Below are 21,987 nucleotides of genomic sequence, written 5' to 3'. Positions count from 1 at the left end.
TCTTTTTCTTGCCTAATTGCTCTGCCTACGACTAGCAGTATTATGTAAAATCAAAGTGGTGAGAGTGGGCACCCTTGTTTATTTTCTGCACCTTGAGACAGAGCTTTCAGCTGTTCACCACTGAGGATGACGCCAGCCGTGGGCCTGTGGGCCGTGGCTTTTATTACGTTGCGGTACATTCGTATCCTTCATTTCGTTAATGCGGCGCATCACGTCGATTGATCTGCGGCCGTCAGACCACCCTTGCATCCCTGGAAGAGACCCCACTGCATCAGGGTGCAGGATGATCTTTCCATGGTGCCGTTGCATTTGGTTCGCTGGTGTTTTCCTGAGAATTTCACATCTGTATTCATCAGGGATGTTGGCCTAGAATCTCATTTTGTTGTGTGTCCTTGTCTGGCCCTGGTATGGGGTAGTGCTGGCCTTATGAAATGGATCCGGGTGTGTTCCGTCCTCCGAAATCGCTTGGAAAAGTTTGCGAAGGATTGGTAAAACTTCTAAGTTAAATGTTCCGTAGAATTCACCCACGTAGGTTTTCAGGCTTTCGCGGGTGGGAGGGACGGACGCAAGTCATCAGCAACCGGGGCTCGGCCGGCGGACACACATAGGGCCCGGAAAGGTCCGTCCCGTTGAGGTGACTCTGGCGTGCTGGGGCTGCAGGGGGTGCGAGTCGCAGTGGCCTTCGGGGAGCAGATGCGCGTGTGCAGGAGGCCGGGGCCCCGGGTCCCGGGGCAGGAAAGGCAGGGGCACAGAGCAGCCTGTAGGCGCGTCGTGGCGCTGACGGCGTCCTTCGCTGGTGGCTCCCGCCGTCGTCAGGACGGGGACCGGCTGGAGCAGAGGTGGCGCCTCCAGGCGTCCGCGGGGGGCCGGGCCAGGGAGCGCACGGAGGCATCGCAGGCCTCCCACCACCCATAGGCCACAGGGCCCAGTCCCGGGGGTGTCTTTGGCCGCAGAGCCAATGGGCCAAGTTTTGGCAGCAGGTGCAGCTTATTTATTTATTCATTCATTCATTCATTCATTCATTCATTCATTCATAACTCAGGGACACAAACTTCTTTGCCTTGTGGATGACAGCCAGCTGCTTTTCTCTGAGCGACGGCATGTTTGTAGAAGTGCCCGCAGCAGGCAGGCATCTGGGGCTTGGGGGGCACCCCGCACCCCACCTGCTGGGCAGCCGCCGGTGGAAGCTCTCAGCAACCAAGGCACTGTTCATACGCCAAGAACTTCGGATCTCAGACGAGAATCTCCAACACTCCGTGAACATGCATGGTCTGGACACGTCCTAACAGCAGGGACACGTGTTCACAGCACACGGCCAGGGGCCCAAGCCTCCATCACACCGCAAGGTCTCTCTTTTTTTAAGATTTTATTTATTTATTCATGAGAGACACAGACAGGCAGAGACCCAGGCAGAGGGAGAAGCAGGCCCCATGCAGGGAGCCCGATGCGGGACTCGATCCCAGGACCCCAGGATCACGCCCTGGACTGAAGGCGGCGCTAAACTACTGAGCCACCCGGGCGGCCCTGCAAGGTCTCTCTAAACCCTTTTTGTCTTCACTTCACAAGTCTTGCCCGAACTCTCAGAGGGCTTGTAGGCTTGGTTTCTGCTCCTTGTGGCGGGGGCCTTTGGCGTCACCTCTGAGGCCCCATTGCCGGAACTGCAGTCGAGAACGTTCGCTGAGTTTTCTTCTAGGGTCTTCCTGGTCTGAGCTCCTGGACAGGGCCTTTGCTACTCTTCGGGAGGGTAGTTGAGTCTGGCTGCTACGGTCATTCCACTCCGTGTCCACCGGAGTCAGTGTCGTCGGTGGGGACAGGCGGCCCCCGGGCAGGAGCAGGCCGGCGGAGTGCGGAATCGGTCAGGGGGCTGCCCCTACTGTGTTCCCCTTTTGCCAGGTCGTCCTGCCATGGGCCGGCCCTGCCGGCTGTCCCCATGTCTAGGCCCGGCCGGCGCCCCCGGTGGAACTTTCCCACATTCTGTTGCAAATGACGTGGGTCCCTATGGCTCTGCTCTGCGGCCCTGGGGCGCCGCGGGCAGCTCCTGTCCGGTGACAGCCATCAGAAGGGACAAGCACCCACTGCTGGCTTCAACATGGATGGACCTGGAGGGTATTGTGCTGAGTGACGTAAGTTGGAGAAGGACGATCATCATATGGTCCCATTCACTCGGGGAATATAAAAATTAGTGAAAGGGATCATAGGGGAAAGGAGAGAAAATGAGTGGGAAATATCACTGACGGTGACAGTCCCCACCGCCCCGTGGCCTCGTTGACAGGTGGCGGTCCCTCCTCCCACGGCGGCGGCTCGGTGGCCAGACTGAGCCCATGCACCCCCTGGTCACCGACTGCGACACTAGAATCCAACCCAAAGACCCTGCTGGAATACAGCGGCCATCCCCACAGCTTCTCCTTCCTCTCCGGTCCAGGGTCCAAGTTGGGGACACGTGTTGTACTCAGCTGTCGTGTCTGGAACGTCTTTCTGTCCCGGGAAACTCCTCGGCCTTGAGCTACTGTTCATGTCCCTGACACTGAAGCCAGCCATCAACCTGTCTCGGCATGGGCTGGTGACTGTCACCTGAACCAGCCACCACTCCGAGCCCGCCCAAGGGGGACTGTCCGGTCCAATCATTCCTCCCGCGTTGAGGAGTTGACCCGCCTCTTCCTTTTATCAGCGTGGACTCACATTCCTGCATCACTCGAAGTATGACAGTCCTTTATCTTGATACACGAGTTGTCCCACGTTGGGCCAGCGGGAGCCCCCAAAGGCGGGGCCAGTTTGTTTCCCTAAATGGTTCCAGAAGATGCTCTGGGCATGTGCTGGATGCCCTGCGCCCCGCCCCGCCTCGAGCCATTGCCCCCAGGCCCACGGTTGACCTTCAGGGAAGGACGGCCTTCGAGAAGCAACGGCTCGTGACAGCCATGTCCCCAGCTCCTGGCTGGCCCTCTTCTAGTCCTGGTAGTGGGCGGACTGCACAAAAGTGCTACGTGCACACACACACACCGTCTGTGCACATGCATTTTTTTTTTTTTACCTTTGAACGAATTCCATGTTCTACTTCTAATTTCAATCCAGTCTCTCGAGGTTCACTCTACCCTGCCTCTATTCACGTTCGTGAGTTCTTTTCCTGACACTGAGAATCCTCACTCCTGCCCTCACTATTTGTACAATCGAGTGACTTGTTTAATGGACTGATGGTTGGCTCTCTCCTCGCACAACTTTCACCAGATTTCCCCCCTCCCAGGCCTTCGTGCGGTGATTCCAGCTGTTTTCCCAGCCGCCAGGCACTGACACCTGCACGTGCTCACCTTTGCCCCCACCTGCCTCTTACGAGTGACCGGGTTACACAAAGCATTTCAAGCTGCCGTACCTTGAGGCGCCTGGGTGGCTCGGCGGTCGAGCATCTGCCTTCGGCTCAGGGCGTGATCCCCGGGTCCTGGGATCGAGTCCTGCCTGCTTCTCCCTTTGCCTGTGTCTTTCATAAATAAAATCTTTAAAAAAAGTTTTAAAGTGGAAAGGGAGGTGGGCGGGGGGGCTGGGGGGACTGGGTGATGGGCACTTGACTGGATGAGCACTCGGTGATATGCTCTATGTTGGCAAGTTGAACTCCAAAAAAAAAATTAAAAAGATTTTATGTTAATAACTATAGAGAGAGATTTAAGGAGTTACCAAATGAAAAATCCCATTAAGAGACAAAAAAAATTTAGAAAGCTGTCATAACTCTATCAGTGTAAATAGTTTTGAAGGTGATGGAGATGTTGATGTCTATTCGGTTTCTGATTTGTGCAAATGGCTGTTCCATTCACTGAGGTAAGAAATATTCCCTAATATGGTTTAGACTGAAAAGCAGGAGGGCAGCTTTAGATGTATTGAGAGAGCCAGTGGAGACAGGTAGGAAGCAGGGGGAAATGTGGATCTAGAGTGCATGCAGAGGTGTGGATGGAGCCATGGAGGTCTGTGGACTCCATACGGGTGAGCAGCAATAGAGAAGCCAACACATGAGTTTGAGAAGGAGCAGCTGGACAAGGGGAAAACCCGAAAATAGCAGAAGCCAAGAGAAGTAGATTTCACAGAAGAGTGGCCACTTGTGTCAAGACTCAGAGGTCCACTAAGGGCATGAACAGCACCTGTTGATGCTCACTATGGGGAGGTCATGGGTGACCTTGGCAGCAGTAGTTTGAATGGGGTGACACGGACAGACGTCAGAAGGCAATGACTTGAACGAATAGGAAACGACAAAACAGACAGAAGGCAGGTGTACATATTGTTCCTCTCAGTCTTGGCTGTGATTGAAAACCGAGAATCTACCGACCACGGGACACAGGGTTGTGCGGGGAGCGCAGGATTTTGCGTGAAGGAAGCCCAACTGGTGCTGGTGGGAAAGTGATGATACATCTTCTTCACATCACTGTTCCTTGTGACGCTCAACACCTTTCAAGACGGAACACTGGGATAAAAGGAACCTTACTGGTGACCCACTGTTGCCTGACAAATGAAAAAAAAAAAAAAAAATGAAGCCCAGGAAAGGAAAGGGATGTGTGCTCACCATCGGCCTGTAAAAACATCCAAATCGTTTTATTCCTCTTGGGTTTTCTTTTCAGCACTCTTATTTCACAAATTAAGAACCATTCCTCCTAGTTCCTTATGTAATCCATCTAACTCTTTATTTTGTAATAATTATGGATTCACAGGAAGTTGCAAAAATAGTACAGCGAGTCCCATGTACGCTTTGCCCAGTTTCCCCCAGTGGTAAGCTCTTCCATCGCTACAGTACTTCAAACCCGACATACTGACAATGGCACGACACGGCTAACTCGACTACAGACCCCATTCACTTTCACCAGATTTCACATGCATTCATCTGTGGGTGTGTGTAGGTCTACGGAGTTTTAGCCCAAGTAATGTGATCAACACCATAATCAAGATTCAGAACTGTTCCATCAGCACAAAGGAACTCCCTGTTATCCCTTTATAGTCGCACATATCCCATACCCCCTCCAGTCCCTATCCCTGGCAATCATTATTCTTTATTTCTATAATCCTGTCATTTCAAGAATGCAACCATGGAGTACGGGACCTGTTGAGACTGGCCCTTTCATTCATCATGATACCCTTGAGGTCCACCCAAGTTGTGTGAATCAAAGTTGTCCGTTTCTCCTCATTGCAGAGTAGGACTCCACAGTACAGATGTTTGGTTTGATCACTCACTCGATTGCAGGACATCTGGGTTATTTCCAGTTTTTAACTATTACAAAGAAAGCTGCTAAGAATATTCGTGTGCAAATTTTTGTGCCATCATAGCTTCTCATTATTTTGGGATAAATATCCAGGAGTGTAATCGCTGGGGTGTATGATACAAGGATGTTTGACTTTATTAGAAATTCCCAAACTCTTTTGTAGAGTAGCTGTACCATTTAACATTCCTATAAGTAAGGTACGAGAGATCCAGTTTGTACACTCGACAGCATCTGGTATTTTTGCTATTTTTTCTTTAGCCATTCTGATAAGCATGTAATCATAATTCATTGTGGTTTTCATTTGCGTTCCCTGATGACTACTCAAGTTCAACATCTCTTCATGTGCTTACTTGCCATCCATACATCCTCTTTAGTGAAATGTCTATTCGCGTCTTTTGCTCATTTTCGATTGGATGGGTTTTTTACTGTTGACTTTATATAGTCAAGTTTGATCAGACATATGGTTTGCAAATAAGTTCTGTCAAAAATTTCATCCTCTTGATTTGTTTACACAGCAAAAGTTTCTCATTTTGATGAAGTCCAGTATATCATTTCCCTTTTAGGACTGTGCTTTTGTAGTGAAGGCCAAGAGCTTGTTGCCTAGCCCCAAGATCCTGATGTTTCTTCAATGATTTTTTTTCCTAAAAGTTTTATAGCTTTACGTCTTAAATCTAAGTCTATGATCTGTTTTGAGTTACTTTCTGTCTAGGGTGTGCAGTTTAGGTCAAAGTTCATTGTTTTGCCTATGGGTGTCAATTGCTCCAGCATAATTTGTTGAAAAGACTGTCTATCCTTACTCCATTGAATTGCTTTTACACCTTTGTCAAAAGCAGGTGGGTATATAGCACACTGTCTGGATTACTGTAGCTTTAGAGTGAGTCTTGAGGTCAGGTAATGGGAGTCCTCCAGGTTCTTCAAAATTGATTGAGCTTAATTGATTGTAAACCTGGATATTTTCATTTTTCCTATAGGGAAAGAAAAGAATAGAGAAGGATTGTGGCTGTGGGAAATAAAGGGAAATATAGCACTTATACCCCATATGCCCTTATGCTAGTGGTATGCCTTTGAATTAGCTGGGGAGTTCCTGAAGATTTCTAGCTTCCACCCCCAAAGAGAAAGTCTGACCTCCAAGTGATTCTCATGCAGGTGGGCTATACCTTGAAACGCGAAAAACAATCTTGGGAGAAACAAGAAGGAAAAACCAAAACCAAAACCAATCGTTTGTTGTTAACTGTTGGGATGGTTTTCTTTCCACTGGCTCCAACACCCACATAAATTTCTAGGATGCAATAGGCCTCTTTTTTTTTTTTTAAAGATTTTTATTTATTTATTCATGATAGTCACACACAGAGAGAGAGAGAGGCAGACATAGGCAGAGGGAGAAGCAGGCTCCATGCAGGGAGCCCGATGCGGGATTCGATCCCGGGTCTCCAGGATCGCGCCCTGGGCCAAAGGCAGGCGCCAAACCGCTGCGCCACCCAGGGATCCCTCTTTTCTTTTTTTTAAAGATTTTATTTATTTATTCATGAGAGACACAGAAGGCAAGGGAGGCAGAGACACAGGCAGAGGGAGAAGCAGGCTCCATGCAGGGAGCCCGACACGGGACCCGATCCCAGAGCCCCAGGACAATGCCCTGGGCCAAAGGCAAGGCACTAAACTGCTGAGCCACCCAGGGATCCACATGCCTGACTCTTTTCTGAAGACACACTTATCTTTTGTGGTTTTACATAGAAAGAATAATGCAAAAGAACGTGCTAAAACGTGATTTTTTGTTACATCCTAAGTCCTTAATGTTTCTGGAAAAAGCATATTTATATTAAAATGGAAGTTCCTAGGAAAATTCGATCTGCTCAATAGAATTTGCTTCAGAGTCAAATATGCTAGCACTCATCATCTATTTGGTTAGGAAGGGCACCCACATAGATTCAGCCTTCGACAGGTATCTCGGAATACCTCATATTTTAGAGATCAAGAAGGAAGACGCATGCCTCTCAGTGCGAGCTAAGAGGAGGCAGGGTGCTAATGGGCCACCTTCACTTCCTGCCACTCACTCCAGTACAGTCATCTACTTATCCAACATAAGCATCAGAACTACAACACCGAAACAGGAAATACTCTTCTTCCTTTAGCTTATTCTAGGGAATGTGTCTAAAATTGAAAATGAAAACTTCAGAGTTAAACAAGGGAGAAGCCAATATTTAAAATATGCTCCTAGGCGGCGCCTGGGCAGCTCAGTGGGTTAAGATCCTGCCTCCATCTCAGGTCATGAGCCCACGGTCCAGCCCCATGTCGGACTCCCTGCTCAATGGGGAGGGGGTTTGCTTCTCCCTCACCCTCTGCCGCTCTCCCTACTTGTGCTCTCTTGCTCTCTGTTGCTCTCTCAAATAAATAAATAAATAAAATATTAAAAATAAAATAAAATAAAAATGCTCCTAGGACATTTTATTACAAGATGTCCTTGCCAATGTACCTCTCATAGCCTTTTTTAAAAAAACACTTTAATGTCGTACTTAAAGAATCTTCATATGTACTTTGGAGCCCAGTGACAGGTAAGAGGGTTCACTGAGCCCTAATGGAACTTTCAGGAAGGCATCTTGTTTTTGTTTTTATTACATCATTAAAATTCGTCCACTGGGAGACAAAGAGAGCTGCTCCGTTGGCTGCCTACACATGAGGGGAGTGAATTTTCAGACCACGCATGACATACAAATTGAAAAAGTTTGTTTACCACATTGGTCTCCGACTTTATTCTAGAGAAGAGAGTTCTTGCATAAGCTCTTCCTTTTCTTGTTGCAATTCCTGTAAGTGCTGCTGGTTTTGCTCCAGTCTGTCCTCCAACCACTGCAGGAGAGGCCCGCTGACGGCTGACATTTGACTGCACAGATTCTTGGTAAACACTTCAATAGGAAAACACAGAAGAGGTAACACTCCACCACCAATAGCCCCCCCAACAGTGAGCTCCTGAAGAAGGAACTGGGGCAAGAGGCAGGACGAGCAGATGATTTTATATCGCTAGCCAGGAGAAAGAAGAGCTGAGCAAAGAATACACCGATTTTAGGCCATCCTGAATGCCCCTGGGTCCACAAGCTATGCCGAGGGCGGCAAGGTAGCCAGCTCTTTACCCCCTCACGCAGAAGGGCTCAGAACCATAGGCCTCCTTCCCCAGCCCGCGGCCTCTGCACCGTGTAGATGACAAATGACCACAGCCCCCAGGTAGCTACACCTCTGCTTTCTGCAACTTAGTTTTCCCCAAATCCACTAGGAACATGGCTCAAATGTTTTGTAGCTTTAAGAAATAAATACATTAATTCAACTCACCTAAAAGCTACTCTTTTAAAATGAGGGAAAAACAGTGAGATGAAGAAAAAGGGAGTTACCATTTTTCGTGTTCAGCTTCATGGTGAGACAAAGATTCTAATTTTAAAACAAATTCTGCCTAATGGAAATATCTTTTTCTCCTTCATCATACATGACTTATTGAGGGGCGCCGGGGTGGCTCAGTCAGTGAGGCGTCTGCCTTTGGCTCAGGTCATGATCTCAGGGCCCTGGGATCGAGTCCTAGGGCCGGCTCCCTGCTCAGTGGGGAGTCTGCTTCTGCCTCTGCTCCTCCCCTTGCTTGTGCTCGCTCTCTCTCTCTCTCTCTCTCTCAAATAAATAAATCTTAAAAAATCAAATGAAATGAGCTTAAAGGGTATAATTTATAGATAATAAAATGACCCCATTTAGAGTGTACAGTTAGTTCAATGAGTTTGGACAGGTGTGCGCCTGTGGTAAGCATCCCTAGTGAAGAAAGAGCTTCTCTGTCAGCCCGGAGGCCCGTCTGCAGTCACCTCTAACCGAGCAGCTGTTGAACCGCTTGCTGTCAGCACAGACTACTTGGGCCTACTCTTGAATGTCATATAAACGGAACAATGGAGTATGTAGCATTTAGTGTGATCCGGCTTTCACTTGGCATGATGCCCTTGAGGTTCACCCAGGTGGTTCATGTAGCTGCAGGTCTTTCTGTTGTTGTGGTTGTTTTAAAGACTTTTTATTTATTTATTAGAGACCCAGAAAGAGAGGCAGAGACACAGGCTGAGGGAGAAGCAGGCTTCCCGCAAGGAGCCCGATGTGGGACTTGATCCCGGATCCCGGGATCATGGCCTGGGCCAAAGGCCGACGCTCAACCGCTGAGCCACCCAGGAGTCCCAGGTCTTTTTGTTGTTGAGCAGTACTCCACTGTACGGAGCAGGCGCTCAGATCTTTCCTGAATGAATAAACTACCAAACAAAGAACTGTCCCAACACTATTCAGTGGATAACCCATCCTTTTTTTACTGATTTAAAGTAATAGCTTTCTTAAATATAAATTATTATATACACATGGGCCCATTTGTGGGCTCTATTCAGTTCTGATTTTTTTTTAACAAATTTTGTTTATCTTTTTTAAGACTTTATTTATTCATGAGAAACAGAAAGAGAGAGACACAGGCAGAGGGAGAAGCAGGCTCCATGCAGGGAGCTCGACGTGGGACTCGATCCTGGGACCCCAGGATCACGCCCCGGGCCAAAGGCAGTGCTAAACCGCTGAACCACCCAGGCTGCCCTACTGATTTATTTGTTCATTTTTTAGTTAATATCATACTATATAAATTATTGTGGCTTGAGAGCAGTAATTTAGTGACTACATGTCATATATTACCAACTTTTAATTCTTTGTCATATTTACCTCCAGATAGAAATGAGAGATATACCAAGCCATCTCTTCTTTTCATCTCAAAGTAATGGCCTATAATACTTGAAAGCCTCCCCTTCTTCCTCACTGGGGACTTCGCCAGTCACTGGGGAAGGCTACACAAAATGGCCTGGGAATCAGGGTTATCCAAAGAGAAGGTATGAGAGGGTAGGGGTGTCTGCTGGAGAAAAGTGATTCAGTGTATATCCTGCATTGAGTTTTCTGCTCCTTGGCCTTGTATAGGAATCCCTCTCTGTTTATTGACATGAAAAGAGTTCTTCCTTCCCACCTTCCCTTTTATCTGTCTATCCATTTCTTTCAACTGCCACCATAATAGGCTGGTGGTGGTGTGCTGGAGCCAACTTAGATCAGCTCATGAAAGCCAACTGTTGAAAGTTCAAAAGTCTGTGAGCTGGTTGAGGTCACATTAGTTGTTTGAAATCAGCCATGGTAGGAGTATTACACCATGGAAACTGGCAAAGAGAAAAAATCAGGGCCCTTCCTCCTCCCTGAGAGCTGGGTGTTAAACAGGTACCCCCGAGAAAGTCACTCATAAACCTCATTCCAGTCTTTCCTCCAGTCTTAGTCCAGGTAGCATATACAGTAAAGGGTCCGCAGGGTTCAAAACAAAAGTTGGGAGCAGGATTAATGAATGGCAAAGCTCTTGGAAAAGGAAATTCAAGGAGAACTTGAACCTATCACGTCAAGCCCTTAAACTAAATTTGTTTCTGTCAGCTGAGTGTTTCAGGAATCACTGACTATATTCTAGAAAAAAAATCTTACCGGAGCCATTGTGGATCTTGGTTACAGAGTCCAGATGTGTGAGGCTAAAGGGATAAAATAGTTTAGGTCAGTAGCAAGGCAGCAGTGAAGGGCAAACAAAATGGTCACAGACTATGTAACAAAATGATAAACTGCACCAGACCTTTCCGAATTGGATCAGATGAATATGTATCATTTAAATTCCATGACAGTTATATTTTTCATGATTAGGGGGATGTAATTTTATAGAACTTCAAGAGAACTCAGAGATTATCTGAAATTACTGTCTCTCACATCACCTAGTACACTTTTATTGGGCAAGACCCAGTGCTTGGCAGTAGGGCTAAGATGTTGCCGGGTTTTTTTTCGTTTTGTTTTGTTTTGTTTTTAACAACCAAAAAGTATCGTTGCCCTTGAAGGATCCAAAGAGCAGGAGAGACATGAATGTCAAACAGGTTGTTAACACGCTCTCTCACAGGGAGCGTGTTAGGAAAGGGCATTCAAGAAGAGAAGAGGGAGCAGGCCCTGCGAAGTCAAGATGAGAGAGGAGGGAGGACTCTACCTGTGGATCCTCCTATATGCATCCTGCTCCTCTTGGCACAGGATCTTGGGCAGCTCAACTGCGGATTCAAGGCATACTTTCCCAATGGTTACGTGAGGTACAATATGGATTGGGATTTCAATCCTCTCATACCTGCAAGACAATCAATTCGAGTCAGTTTTATGTTTGTTTCTAGCTTTATTTTGGTATAATTGACAAAAAGGAACCATATATGTTAAATTGATGTTTTGATACTGATATTTTGAGTAAAATGATCACCACACTCAAGCTAATTAACATATCCATCACCTCACATAGCCACCATTCTATGTGTGTACGTGTGTGGGAAGAATACTTGAGGTCTACCTCCTTAGAGAACTTCAAGTATATAATACAGTCCTGTTAACTGTAGTCCCCGTGTTGTGCATTAGGTTTCCAGAATTCGGGATGCCTGGGTGGCTCAGTCAGTTAAGTGTCTGACTCTTGGTTTCAGCTCCGGTCACAATTTTGCAGTTGTGGAATCGAGCCCCACATCAGGCTCTGTGCTCGGCACAAAGTCTGCTTCAGATTCTATCACCCTCTTCCTCTCCTTCCTGCGCGCTCTCTCTCTCATAAATAAATAAATAATCTTTTTAAAAAATTCACAAATACTTGCATTTTCATGCTGGAGTGGGAGAAACAGACATGCTTGTTGACATGAGGCCAACCCATCTACCTCTACCTACTCTCACCCCCAATATACCTAAACTCCACCTAATGGTGGGTTCAGTGGACCATCCAGGTTGAGGGCCCCTGGCACTGTGAGGCCTCACTGGCACATGGTAGTACAGCAGCCTTAGATCTAGCTCTCCCCTCTCTCTTTCCCACCCAGCAGGATATGTCTGGGTTCCGTACCACAATACAGGTAGAACATAAATAATGGAGACTTACAAGCAGCCCTCCTCACACCCAAGTAGGTGGGGAGAAACTCATGAAAGAGTATGACATAGCTACTTTGTTCTGCAGAAGGCCCTATAACTACCGATGATTCCAAAAATCATGAAGAAGTCAGTCTCTGGCTGCTGTTAGGGTATGTAATATAGGGTTTCCTACTGAGTTTGGCAGGACCAATGAGCAGAAATGGTTCCAGTGGTCCACTGAGAATATTCACACATTTTCATAAGCTCCAATAGCTGGAGCTCCTGTCAGTTTACTCAAAACTACAATCCCAGGACCTATGTAGGTAGACACCCCAAGCTTAGGACAGAGTCTGCTTTTGCTAATGAACTACAGTTGGCCCTGGAACAACACAGGTTTGTACTGCAGCAGGATGCGCATTTTAAGTACGTGGCTTTTTTACACTCCAGTACTCTAACTGCATTTTCACTTCCTCATGATTCTCTTAGCAACATTTTCTCTTCTCTAGCTTACTTTATTGTAACAATATGGTATACATACAACATACAAAGCATGTGTTGATTGTTTATGTTATTGCATTAGGCTTCTGGTCAACAGGCTATTAGTACATGTTTTTGGAGAGTCAAAAGTTACATGTGGGTTTTTGACTACACAGGGGGTTGGCATCTCTAGGCCCTCTGTTGTTAAAGAGTCAACTGCAGATGGTTAAAATCATTCCAATTGAGAGCAACTACACCTGGGCCAAATAAAATAGCTTGTGTTTCCTGATATGTGTCACAATTTCACAGGCACATTTACTTTGTGAAAATTCATGGAGCTGATCTGTGCTGTGGATGCGTAGGGGTCTTCACTTTGTGAAAACTGATTGAGCTGGACATTTATAATTAGTGCGCTTTTCTGTATGTGTTATACTTCAACTGAAAAGCTAAAATCAACCAACCAAACTAAGTTTCTAACAAAGAAGCTCTAGAATTTGCTGGAGCTCACAGGGTCAGAACATATATATTAATAAGTCTAGAGCTGAAGGGATGTTCAACAATTATTTATTAGCACCAGGGGTACAGGGGTAAAAGGGAACCCTTTCTTTCAAGGATCTTACAATGTTAATCGAGAGACAAAATATTAAAATGCTGTAAGTAATACGATGAAAGAAATATAGGATCCTATTTAGTTCTCAAAAGGTGTACTTAGCTGGGGTAGTATTGGAGATTGAGGAGTTTCAGAGAAGCATTCCTTAATTTGAGCTTAGTTCCCCAAAATGAGTAGGCAATAGCCAAGTAATAAAAGGGCAATGGATGCTGTAGGCAGAGTAAGCCTACATATGAGAGAGAGTATGGCTGCAGAAACAGGCAAACCATGAAGGGCTGCAGGTTTGGAGCTTTCTTCTGAGGGCGTTGGGGAGCAGGACCACTTTAGCCAGGCTACATCACAGATACCATATTGGAGGGAAGGAAGACTGGAGCACAATGAGTGGGTGAAGTGGAAACCAAAATTAAAGGAGTTTTTTAAAAATAATGAAAATGAAAATACTATCTCAGTATCTGTGAGATATATTTCAAGTGGAGGTCAGTGGAAAATTCATAGCCTTTAGCACTTAGATATCAATGAGGGACCAAATATATATTAATTAAGTCCCTAATTCCAAATGCTAAGATAAAGCACAATGAAATAACCAAAATAAAACATAAGGAAGGAAAAAATGAGAGATAAAAGAAAAATTAATGAAGTTGAGAAAAAATAATCAAATTAATAAAAATGATTGTTCTGGAGAAAATTTACAGAAGAGACATACCACTGGCTAACATAATCAAGGGCGGGAGGAAGGAAGAAGCACAAATATACAAAATATGAAATGATGAGGAGGAGATGACTATTAAAATACAAGGGATGTAAAATACCCTAAGGGACTATCTGGCAGACACATGTCTCTGCAAATAAATTTGAAAACAAGACAAAATGGATGATTTCTTAGGAAAATACAATTTACTAAAATTGACCTCATTAGGAAAGAAAACGTAAACGGACTAATTCCCATAGCAAACAGAGAAATACATCAAAGATGGGCACTGAGGGGGGCACTTGGCGGGATGAGCACTAGGTGTTATGCTAGATGTTGGCAAATTGAACTCCAATAAAAAAAATTAAAACAAAAGCAAAAAGAACAAGTCATGATCTCAGGGCCTTAAGATCAAACCTCACAATGGAGCCTGCTTGGGATTCTCTCTCTCCCTCTGCCCCTCCCTGGTATGCAATCAATCAATCAATCAATGAAAAAAAAAGAAATACATCTTTGAAATACCCTCTCCCCCACCATAAAAGGCCCTGTTCCTTTCTTAGGGGAATATTCAAAGAATACATTGTTCCCAATGCTACAAACATTGCACAGGAGCCTTAAAAATGAAAGAAAACACAAAAACAATTCTTAGGAAACAAGTACAATATGGATTAACTAGGCCTGAAAAAAAAGAGTACAAAAAATCCAGAATTCTAAATTCATGATTATTTATGCAAACATGCTAAACAAAATATGAATGAGTAAAGTCTGATATCATACTAAGGCAACCTAGCAGGATTTTTTTCAGGAAGACAAGCTTGGTTCAATAGTAGGAAATCTGTTAATATAGTACATCATATTGATAGATCTGAAGAAAATCGTAATTGCCCAAATACCGAAATATCCAACAAAATTCAACACTCACTCCTGGTTAAAACACAGAACAAAAGAGGAAAGTAGGAATGTAGGAATGTATACTTTGTTAGTATGAAAAAATATGTGAACCTGAGTCCTGAATACAGTCTTACGTAAGAGTCAGGCAGCACAGGGATTTCCCCGAGGATCATAAACAAGCAAGACCGCTTGCTACTTCCACTGCTCTTTAAACGTCGTAGAGTAGATGCAAGTCAATACAGTCACACATAAGGAATCAATTAGAGCCAAAGAAATTGAAGAAGTGCAGCTATTTCTATTTACAGATGAGATATGATTTTTATCTGGAAAGCTCTGAAGAACCAAAGGTAAAATTAACTGAAAGAATTAAGGAATTCAGGAAGGTACACACAGCCCTCACATATATAAACATTAAAAGGATGGAAAAAACAACCCCCAAAAAGAATCTCATGTGTACACAACCTCCCTCCCATCTCAGACCCTCCAACATGCTGTTTCCTCTATACCCGGGGCTCCTCCCCAGTTTTACTTGGCTCACTTCTACTCCTCCAGAAACCAGCCTAAGGACGCTTTCTTCAAATGCCATAATTTTATTTATATGTGGAATCTAAAAAGCAAAATAAAACAAAACTAATAGACACAGAGAACAGAGTGGTGGTTGCCAGAAAGGAAGGGGTCGGGGATTGGGCAAAATGACTGTAGGGGATCAAGAGGTACAGACCTCCAGTTATAAAAGAAGTCCTGGGGATGTGATACACAGCATGATGACTAGTCTGTAATACTGAATTGCATGTTTGGAAGTTGCTAAGAGAGTCGATCTTAAAAGCTCTCATGATAAAAAAAAAAGATTTTATGACTGTGATGAGGGATGGTAACTAGACTTATCGTGGTGATCTTTCCACAGTGTACACAACTGTCAAATCATTATGTTGTACACCTCAAACTAATATAATGTTGCATGTCAATTATACTCTGGTAAAGAAAAAAATGCTTTCTTCAGCAAAGACTTCCTTGACTGTTCGGCAACAAAATAATTGTCTTTTTTTTCCCCTATTTTTCCAACTTTATTAAGATATAATTGATATACAGTATGATGCAAGTTTAAGGTAGACAAGGTGTTGATTTGATACACTTAGATACTGCAAAAGGATTACCACCATAGACTTGGCCAACACCTACATTATGTCACATGATTATTCCTCTTTTGTGGTGAGAACATGTAAGTTTTACTCTCTTTTCCAATCCTGGTACCCAAGCCTCATCCTTTACCTATTATAAAAATCAATCTCTGGGGGAGGAACCCATTCAGAGTGTGTATGCATGTGTGTATGTGTGTAAAATTTTTTAGAGCAGTTTTAGGTTTACAGCGAAATTGAGAGGAAGGTACAGAGACGTCCCCATACATGCATGATATCCCCTATTAGCAACATCCTGCACTTGAGGGTCATATATTAATAACTGATGAACCTACATTGACACAGCAAAGTCCATAGTTTACATCAGGATTCACTCGTGGTGTTGTACATTCTGTAGGTTTTCACAAACGTATAATGGCATGTATCCACTATTTTAATATCATACAGAATAATTTCACTACCCTAAAAATCTGCTATGCTCCCTATCCAACCCTCTCTCATCCCTAACCCCTGGCAACTACTGATATTTTTAGTCTCCATAGTTTTGCCTTTTATAGCAGGTCTTATATTTGGAATCATGTAGTAAATAGCCCTTTCAGATTGGTTCAGTGTATTTTTTAGACTACCCAGGTGATTCCAATGTTCAAGTTTGGGGATGAGTGGTCCAACTCATTTTTCTTCCTCCAAGCTTTCCAATTTTTCAATTCAAATGTTCCTTGATTTTTGGTGACAAAATCTTCCTTAGAGTTGCAGAAGTGTATGTTACCTTTTCTTTAAAAAAGAAATTAGAACCTAACAATAAAAGAAAGCTAGTAAGCAAAGTGCTTTCTGGCTAGATATGAAACCCCAAAACGATATTTAGTAAAATCAACAGTATCTGACATTCATATCAATTACTAGGCATAGGGATGCCTGGGTGGCAAAGCGGTTGAGCATCTCCCTTTGGCTGAGGGCATGATCCCGGGGTCCTGGGATCAGGTCCGCCATCGGGATCCCCGTGGGGATCTTTTCGTAAAAATATTTTTATTTATTTATTCATGAGAGACAGAGAGAGAGAGAGAGGCAGAGACACAGGCAGAGGGAGAAGCAGGCTCCATGCAGGGAGCCCAACATGGGACTCGATCCCAGGACTCTGGGATCATGCCCTGAGCTGAAGGCAGGCGCCCAACCACCAAGCCACCCAGCCATCCCAAATGAAATCTTTTTAAAAATTTTCTAGGCATAGGAAGAAGCAGAAAAATGTGACCTATACACAAGAAAAAAATAAGTCAACCAAAATAGAGCTAGAAATATCAGAGATGAAAGAAATAGCAGACAAGCATCTTTTAATAATCATTATAACTATTCTGCATGTGTTCAGGAAGCTGGAGGAAAGATTGAATATGGATAGGATTAATGGGAAATTAAACATTACAGAAGAAAGTATTAGTGAACTTAACATTGCAATAGAAACTATATAATATGAATCACAGATAGAAAAAAAAAGACCAAAAAACAATGAACAGAGCATCAGTGAACTGTGAGACAATGTCAAGTGGCCAAATATGTAATAGGAATATCCAAAGATGACAATAGAGTGGAACAGAGAAAAAAAACTTGTAGAAATAATTGCTGAATACATGAGAGACACCTAACTCTGGGAAATGAACAAGGGGTAGTGGTAGGGGAGGTGGGCGGGGGTTGGGGTGACTGGGTGATGGACACTGAGGGGGGCACTTGGCAGGATGAGCACTGGGTGTTAAGCTATATGTTGGCAAATTGAACTCCAATAAAAAAATTAATAAAAATTTAAAAAAAGAAATAATTGCTGAGATTTTTGTAAATTTGATGAAAAATATAAATCCACAAGTCTAAGTTCAATGAAACCCAAGTCCAGGACACATGAAAACAATTACACCATGGCACACTATAATCAAATAGCTTAAAATTAGTGAAAAAGAGAAAATCTTAAAAGAAGTCAGAAAAAAAGTCATATTAAGTAAACAGAAACAAGGGTAAAGATGATAGCCAGTTTCTCATTGGACAGTAGAGAAATAATCTTTATAGTTCTGAAAGACAAAAATGGCCATGCTAGAGTTCTTTACCTACTGAAAATACACTAAGCGAAATAAATCAGAGAAAGACAAATACCATGTGATTTCACTTGTGTGGAATTTAAGAGACAAAACAAATGAACCAAGGGGAAAGAGAAGAGAAGGAGGCAAACCAAGACACAGACTCTTAACTATGGAGAACACACTGACGGTGGTCAGAGGGGAGGTGGGGGGATAAGACAGGTGATGGGGATGAAGGAGGGCACTGGTGGTGATGAGCAGTGGGTGTTGTTATGGAACACTTCCATAACAATCCCTATATTGTACACCTGACACTCATATTATACTATTTGTTAACTAACTGGAATTTAAATAATAAAAACTTAAACTTAAAAAAATGAAATAAAATATGGGAAAAGTATCTCAGTGAAAATATACCAAAAAAAAAAAAAAAACCCAAAAAACAGAAGAAAATAGAAAGAAAAACAGAAATAGTGGGCTTCCTTGCCTTTGCTCCTGATCTTGCTGTGATTGCAACCCCCCCGCTCTCTTCCTATTCCCATGTCCCTGATACATTTTTGCCCATCCCTTTATTTTTAGTTTTTTTTAATCTGTATTTTGTTGGACTCTTTTATTATAGAGCATAGAGTTGGGTTTGTCTTTGCTATCTAATTTTAAAATTCTCTTTAATAGGCAAATTCATCTAATTATAAATAAGTCCTGGGGATATAATGTACAACTTGATGGCTATAGTTGACAATACTGTATTATATATTTGACAGTTACCAAGAGAATAAATCTTAAAAGTTCTCATCACAGACACACACACACCCAAAAGGATGTTAACTAAACTTGCATCAATTATTTTGCAATATATGCATATATCAAATCATTATGCTCTACACCTGAAACTAATACAATATTCTATATAAGTATATCTCAATAAAACCAAATGATAGATAAATAACCAACCTATAGATCAATGAGGAAGTCAAAAGGAAAATTACAAATTATTTTGACTGCATAAAAATGAGAATCACAGCAAGATTCATGAGATACAACTAAAGGAGTACTTGGAAATTAACATTAATTTATATAAAAAAAAGAAAATAGATCTCAAATGAATGAATTCAGCTTCCATCCACCTTAAAACAAATAGAAGAAAAAAAAAAAGAAAAAAGGCCAAGTGAAGCTCAAAGTAAGCAAAGAGAAGGAAATACTATTTATCAGAGTTGACATAAATGGAACAGTACACAGCTCAACAAATAGATAAAACCAATGGAAAAAAAGGATTTTTTGGAGATATTCATAAAATTACACTTCTAGCCAGACTTATCAGAAAAGAGAAACAAATTACCAATACAGTAATGAGAGAGATGACACTACAATGATTCCACAGATAATAAACAATAAAAGATAGTATCCTAACAACTTTATGCCAATAAATTCAACTACTTAAGTGAAATGATTAAGTCCTTTGAAAGACACAAATTACCAAAGCTCACTCAAGAAGAAATATATAGCCTGAATAGCCCTCTATCTATTAAATAAATCAAACTGGCATTTGAGAAGCTTTCCACAATGAAGTCTCCAGGCTCAGGAGGCTTGACTGGTGAATTCTACTAAATACTTAAGGAAGAAAGACTATCAAATCTACAAAAACTCTCCCATTAAATCAAAAAAGAGGCAATACTGTCAAACTTGTTTTCTGAAGCCAGCATTTCTGTTAGCAAAGCCAGAGAAAGACTTAACAAGAAAAGTACAAATTCATATGCTTCATGTAGATAAGTGAAACAACTCTTAACAAAATTTGAGCAAATCAAATCTAGCAGTCCATAAGACATAATTCATCATGACTGATTGGGTTTATTCCAGGAATGCAAGGCTGGTTTAGCAATCACAAATCAATCAATGTAATTCATCAATATTAACAGACTAAAAAAGAAAAGCACTATAGGATCATCTCGGTAGATACAAATAAGCATTTGATAAAATGCAACATTTATTACTGACGAAAAAGAGAATGCTCAGCAAACTAGAAATAGAAGGAAATTTCCTCAAATCAATAAGGGAAAAACTCTTCAGGTAACATCATACTCCATAGTAAAAGACCGAATGATTTCCCCCAAGATCAGGAAAAGAGGTACCAGGACTGCTCTCACCAGTTGTATTCAGTAGTTCATTCCAATGAGTGCAGCAAGGTCAGAAAAACAAACAGAAGGCATCCAGATTAAAACAAAGAAGTTAAACTGCTTTAGTCACAGATGACAACCTATGTGGGTAATCCAATGGACTCTTTAAAAAAGGTACTAAAATTAAAAAGTGAATTTAGAAAGGTAGGCTACAAACTCAACGTACAAAAATCAAGTGTATCTTTATATACTAGCAATGAACAACAGGAAGTGAGATTAAAACAAAAAGATTTACAATAGGATAAAAATATGAAATGTGTAGGGATCAATCTGACAAAAGATATGCAAGACTTGTATGCAGAAATGTACAATTATTGAGCAAATTAAAGATCTAAATAAATGGAGAGATATAACATGTTCATAGATTGGAACACCCAATATCATTAAGATGTCAGTTTTCCCCTAAATGATCCATATTCAATAGACTCCCAATCAAAAGTCGCAGCAGACTATTTTGGAAAACAGGAATTTCTTAAAAAGTGAATATTCACACAAAGACTTGTACACGGAGGTTCAGAGTAGCTTTATTTTTAATGAATCAACACTGCAAATAACTCAAATGTCTATCAACAGGCAAATGGATAAACAAACTGTGATAATATTTATACGATTCAGTATTGTAAACTATCGATACATGCTATAACATGCATGAATCTCAAAAATAATTCTGGTTTATGAAATGTGAACAAAAAGTACATATTCTATATATACGTATATTTCCCCCCCCCCAAAAAAAAATTCAGACTATAGTGACTGTAGATCAGGGTTTCTGGGGTTGCAGGAGGGACAGGGAGTGATAAGAGGGTGATGGATATTTTCATTATCTTGATTGTGGTGACGGTATGTACAGGTATGTACATGTAGTATATGTCAAAACTTATCAAACTATATACTTTAAACATGTGTAGTTTATTGTATGTCAATTATACCTCAATAAAACTGTTTAAAAATTAAAGCGAACCAGGGCTCCTTGGAGAAATGCCGAATCTAGAGCTGAATCCAGGAAAGAACAAGATGAAGGTGGTAAATGTAAAAGGAATGATGGAATTAGAACCTTGCCTTTGATGATCATTTTAGGAAAACAATTTAGGAAAGAATCATTGATGCATGCTAAAACCCCCCAAAATACACTTAACTGATTTCAAAGGGAAGAATCGTGGAAAACCTCACAGAAACTAGCTTACTCATCTGGTCAAACTTGAAACCACCAGTAGCAGGACAAAGTGATACCATGTGCCTTCTGATTCAGATCACTGAGAATATATCACTTTTGTGGTATTTTTATGGTATAATCTGCATCTCATTGTGGAAAATGCAAACAAATCCAAGATGAGGGACATTTTCCAAAATAACTGGCCTACAGTGTGTAAAAATACTATGTTCACAGAAGATCAAAGGAGACTAATTACATGCAACCTGTAAACCTGCATCCAGGACTAAAATAAAGTCTTTTTTTTTTCTGCTATGAGGGATGGTAGTAGGAAAACTGGTAAAATCTGAGTACTCTATATGGATTAGGTAATAGTCATGTATGAATTTTAATGCCCTGAAATTCACTCTTTTATTGTTTTTATGTAAAAGAATGTACCTATTCTTTAGGAAACGTCCATTGAAGGGGCATGATGTGTGTAACTTACTCTCAAATGGTTCAGGAAACACTATTCATACGTGTAACAAAAAAAATGATAATGGAAATATAAAATGTCGACATGTGAGGAATCTGGGGTACACAGGAATCCTTTGTACTATTCTTGCAAGTTTTCTGTAAATCTGAAATTATTTCAAAACAATGTCAAGGGGCTCTTGAGTGGTTC

At 42.3% G+C, this 21,987-nt stretch overlaps 1 protein-coding gene across 7 annotated transcripts in view; it reads right to left on the bottom strand.

Moving 5' to 3' along the window:
• Positions 1–4,632: 4,632 nt before the first annotated feature.
• Positions 4,633–21,987, bottom strand: part of BRCC3 (BRCA1/BRCA2-containing complex subunit 3) — a 62,445-nt gene continuing 45,090 nt past the window's right edge. For 6 of the 7 annotated variants that reach the window (XM_025460514.3, XM_049107313.1, XM_025460517.3 and 3 more), the window contains 3 exons: positions 11,269–11,400; positions 10,728–10,771; positions 7,960–8,128 (listed from right to left, as the gene is read on the bottom strand). In XM_025460514.3, the coding sequence (XP_025316299.1) occupies positions 7,977–8,128; positions 10,728–10,771; positions 11,269–11,400 (328 nt within the window). In that variant the 3' untranslated portion in view covers positions 7,960–7,976. Of the gene's footprint in view, positions 6,197–7,959; positions 8,129–10,727; positions 10,772–11,268; positions 11,401–21,987 lie in introns of those variants that run through there. The other variant, XM_049107316.1, reaches the window with a different exon arrangement.

This window comes from Canis lupus, chromosome X (genome assembly GCF_003254725.2).
Source record: "Canis lupus dingo isolate Sandy chromosome X, ASM325472v2, whole genome shotgun sequence".
In the NCBI taxonomy this organism is placed as follows: domain Eukaryota; kingdom Metazoa; phylum Chordata; class Mammalia; order Carnivora; family Canidae; genus Canis; species Canis lupus.
The sequence above is the reverse complement of the archived record's forward strand: the minus strand, read 5'-3'. Positions and strand labels throughout refer to the sequence as shown.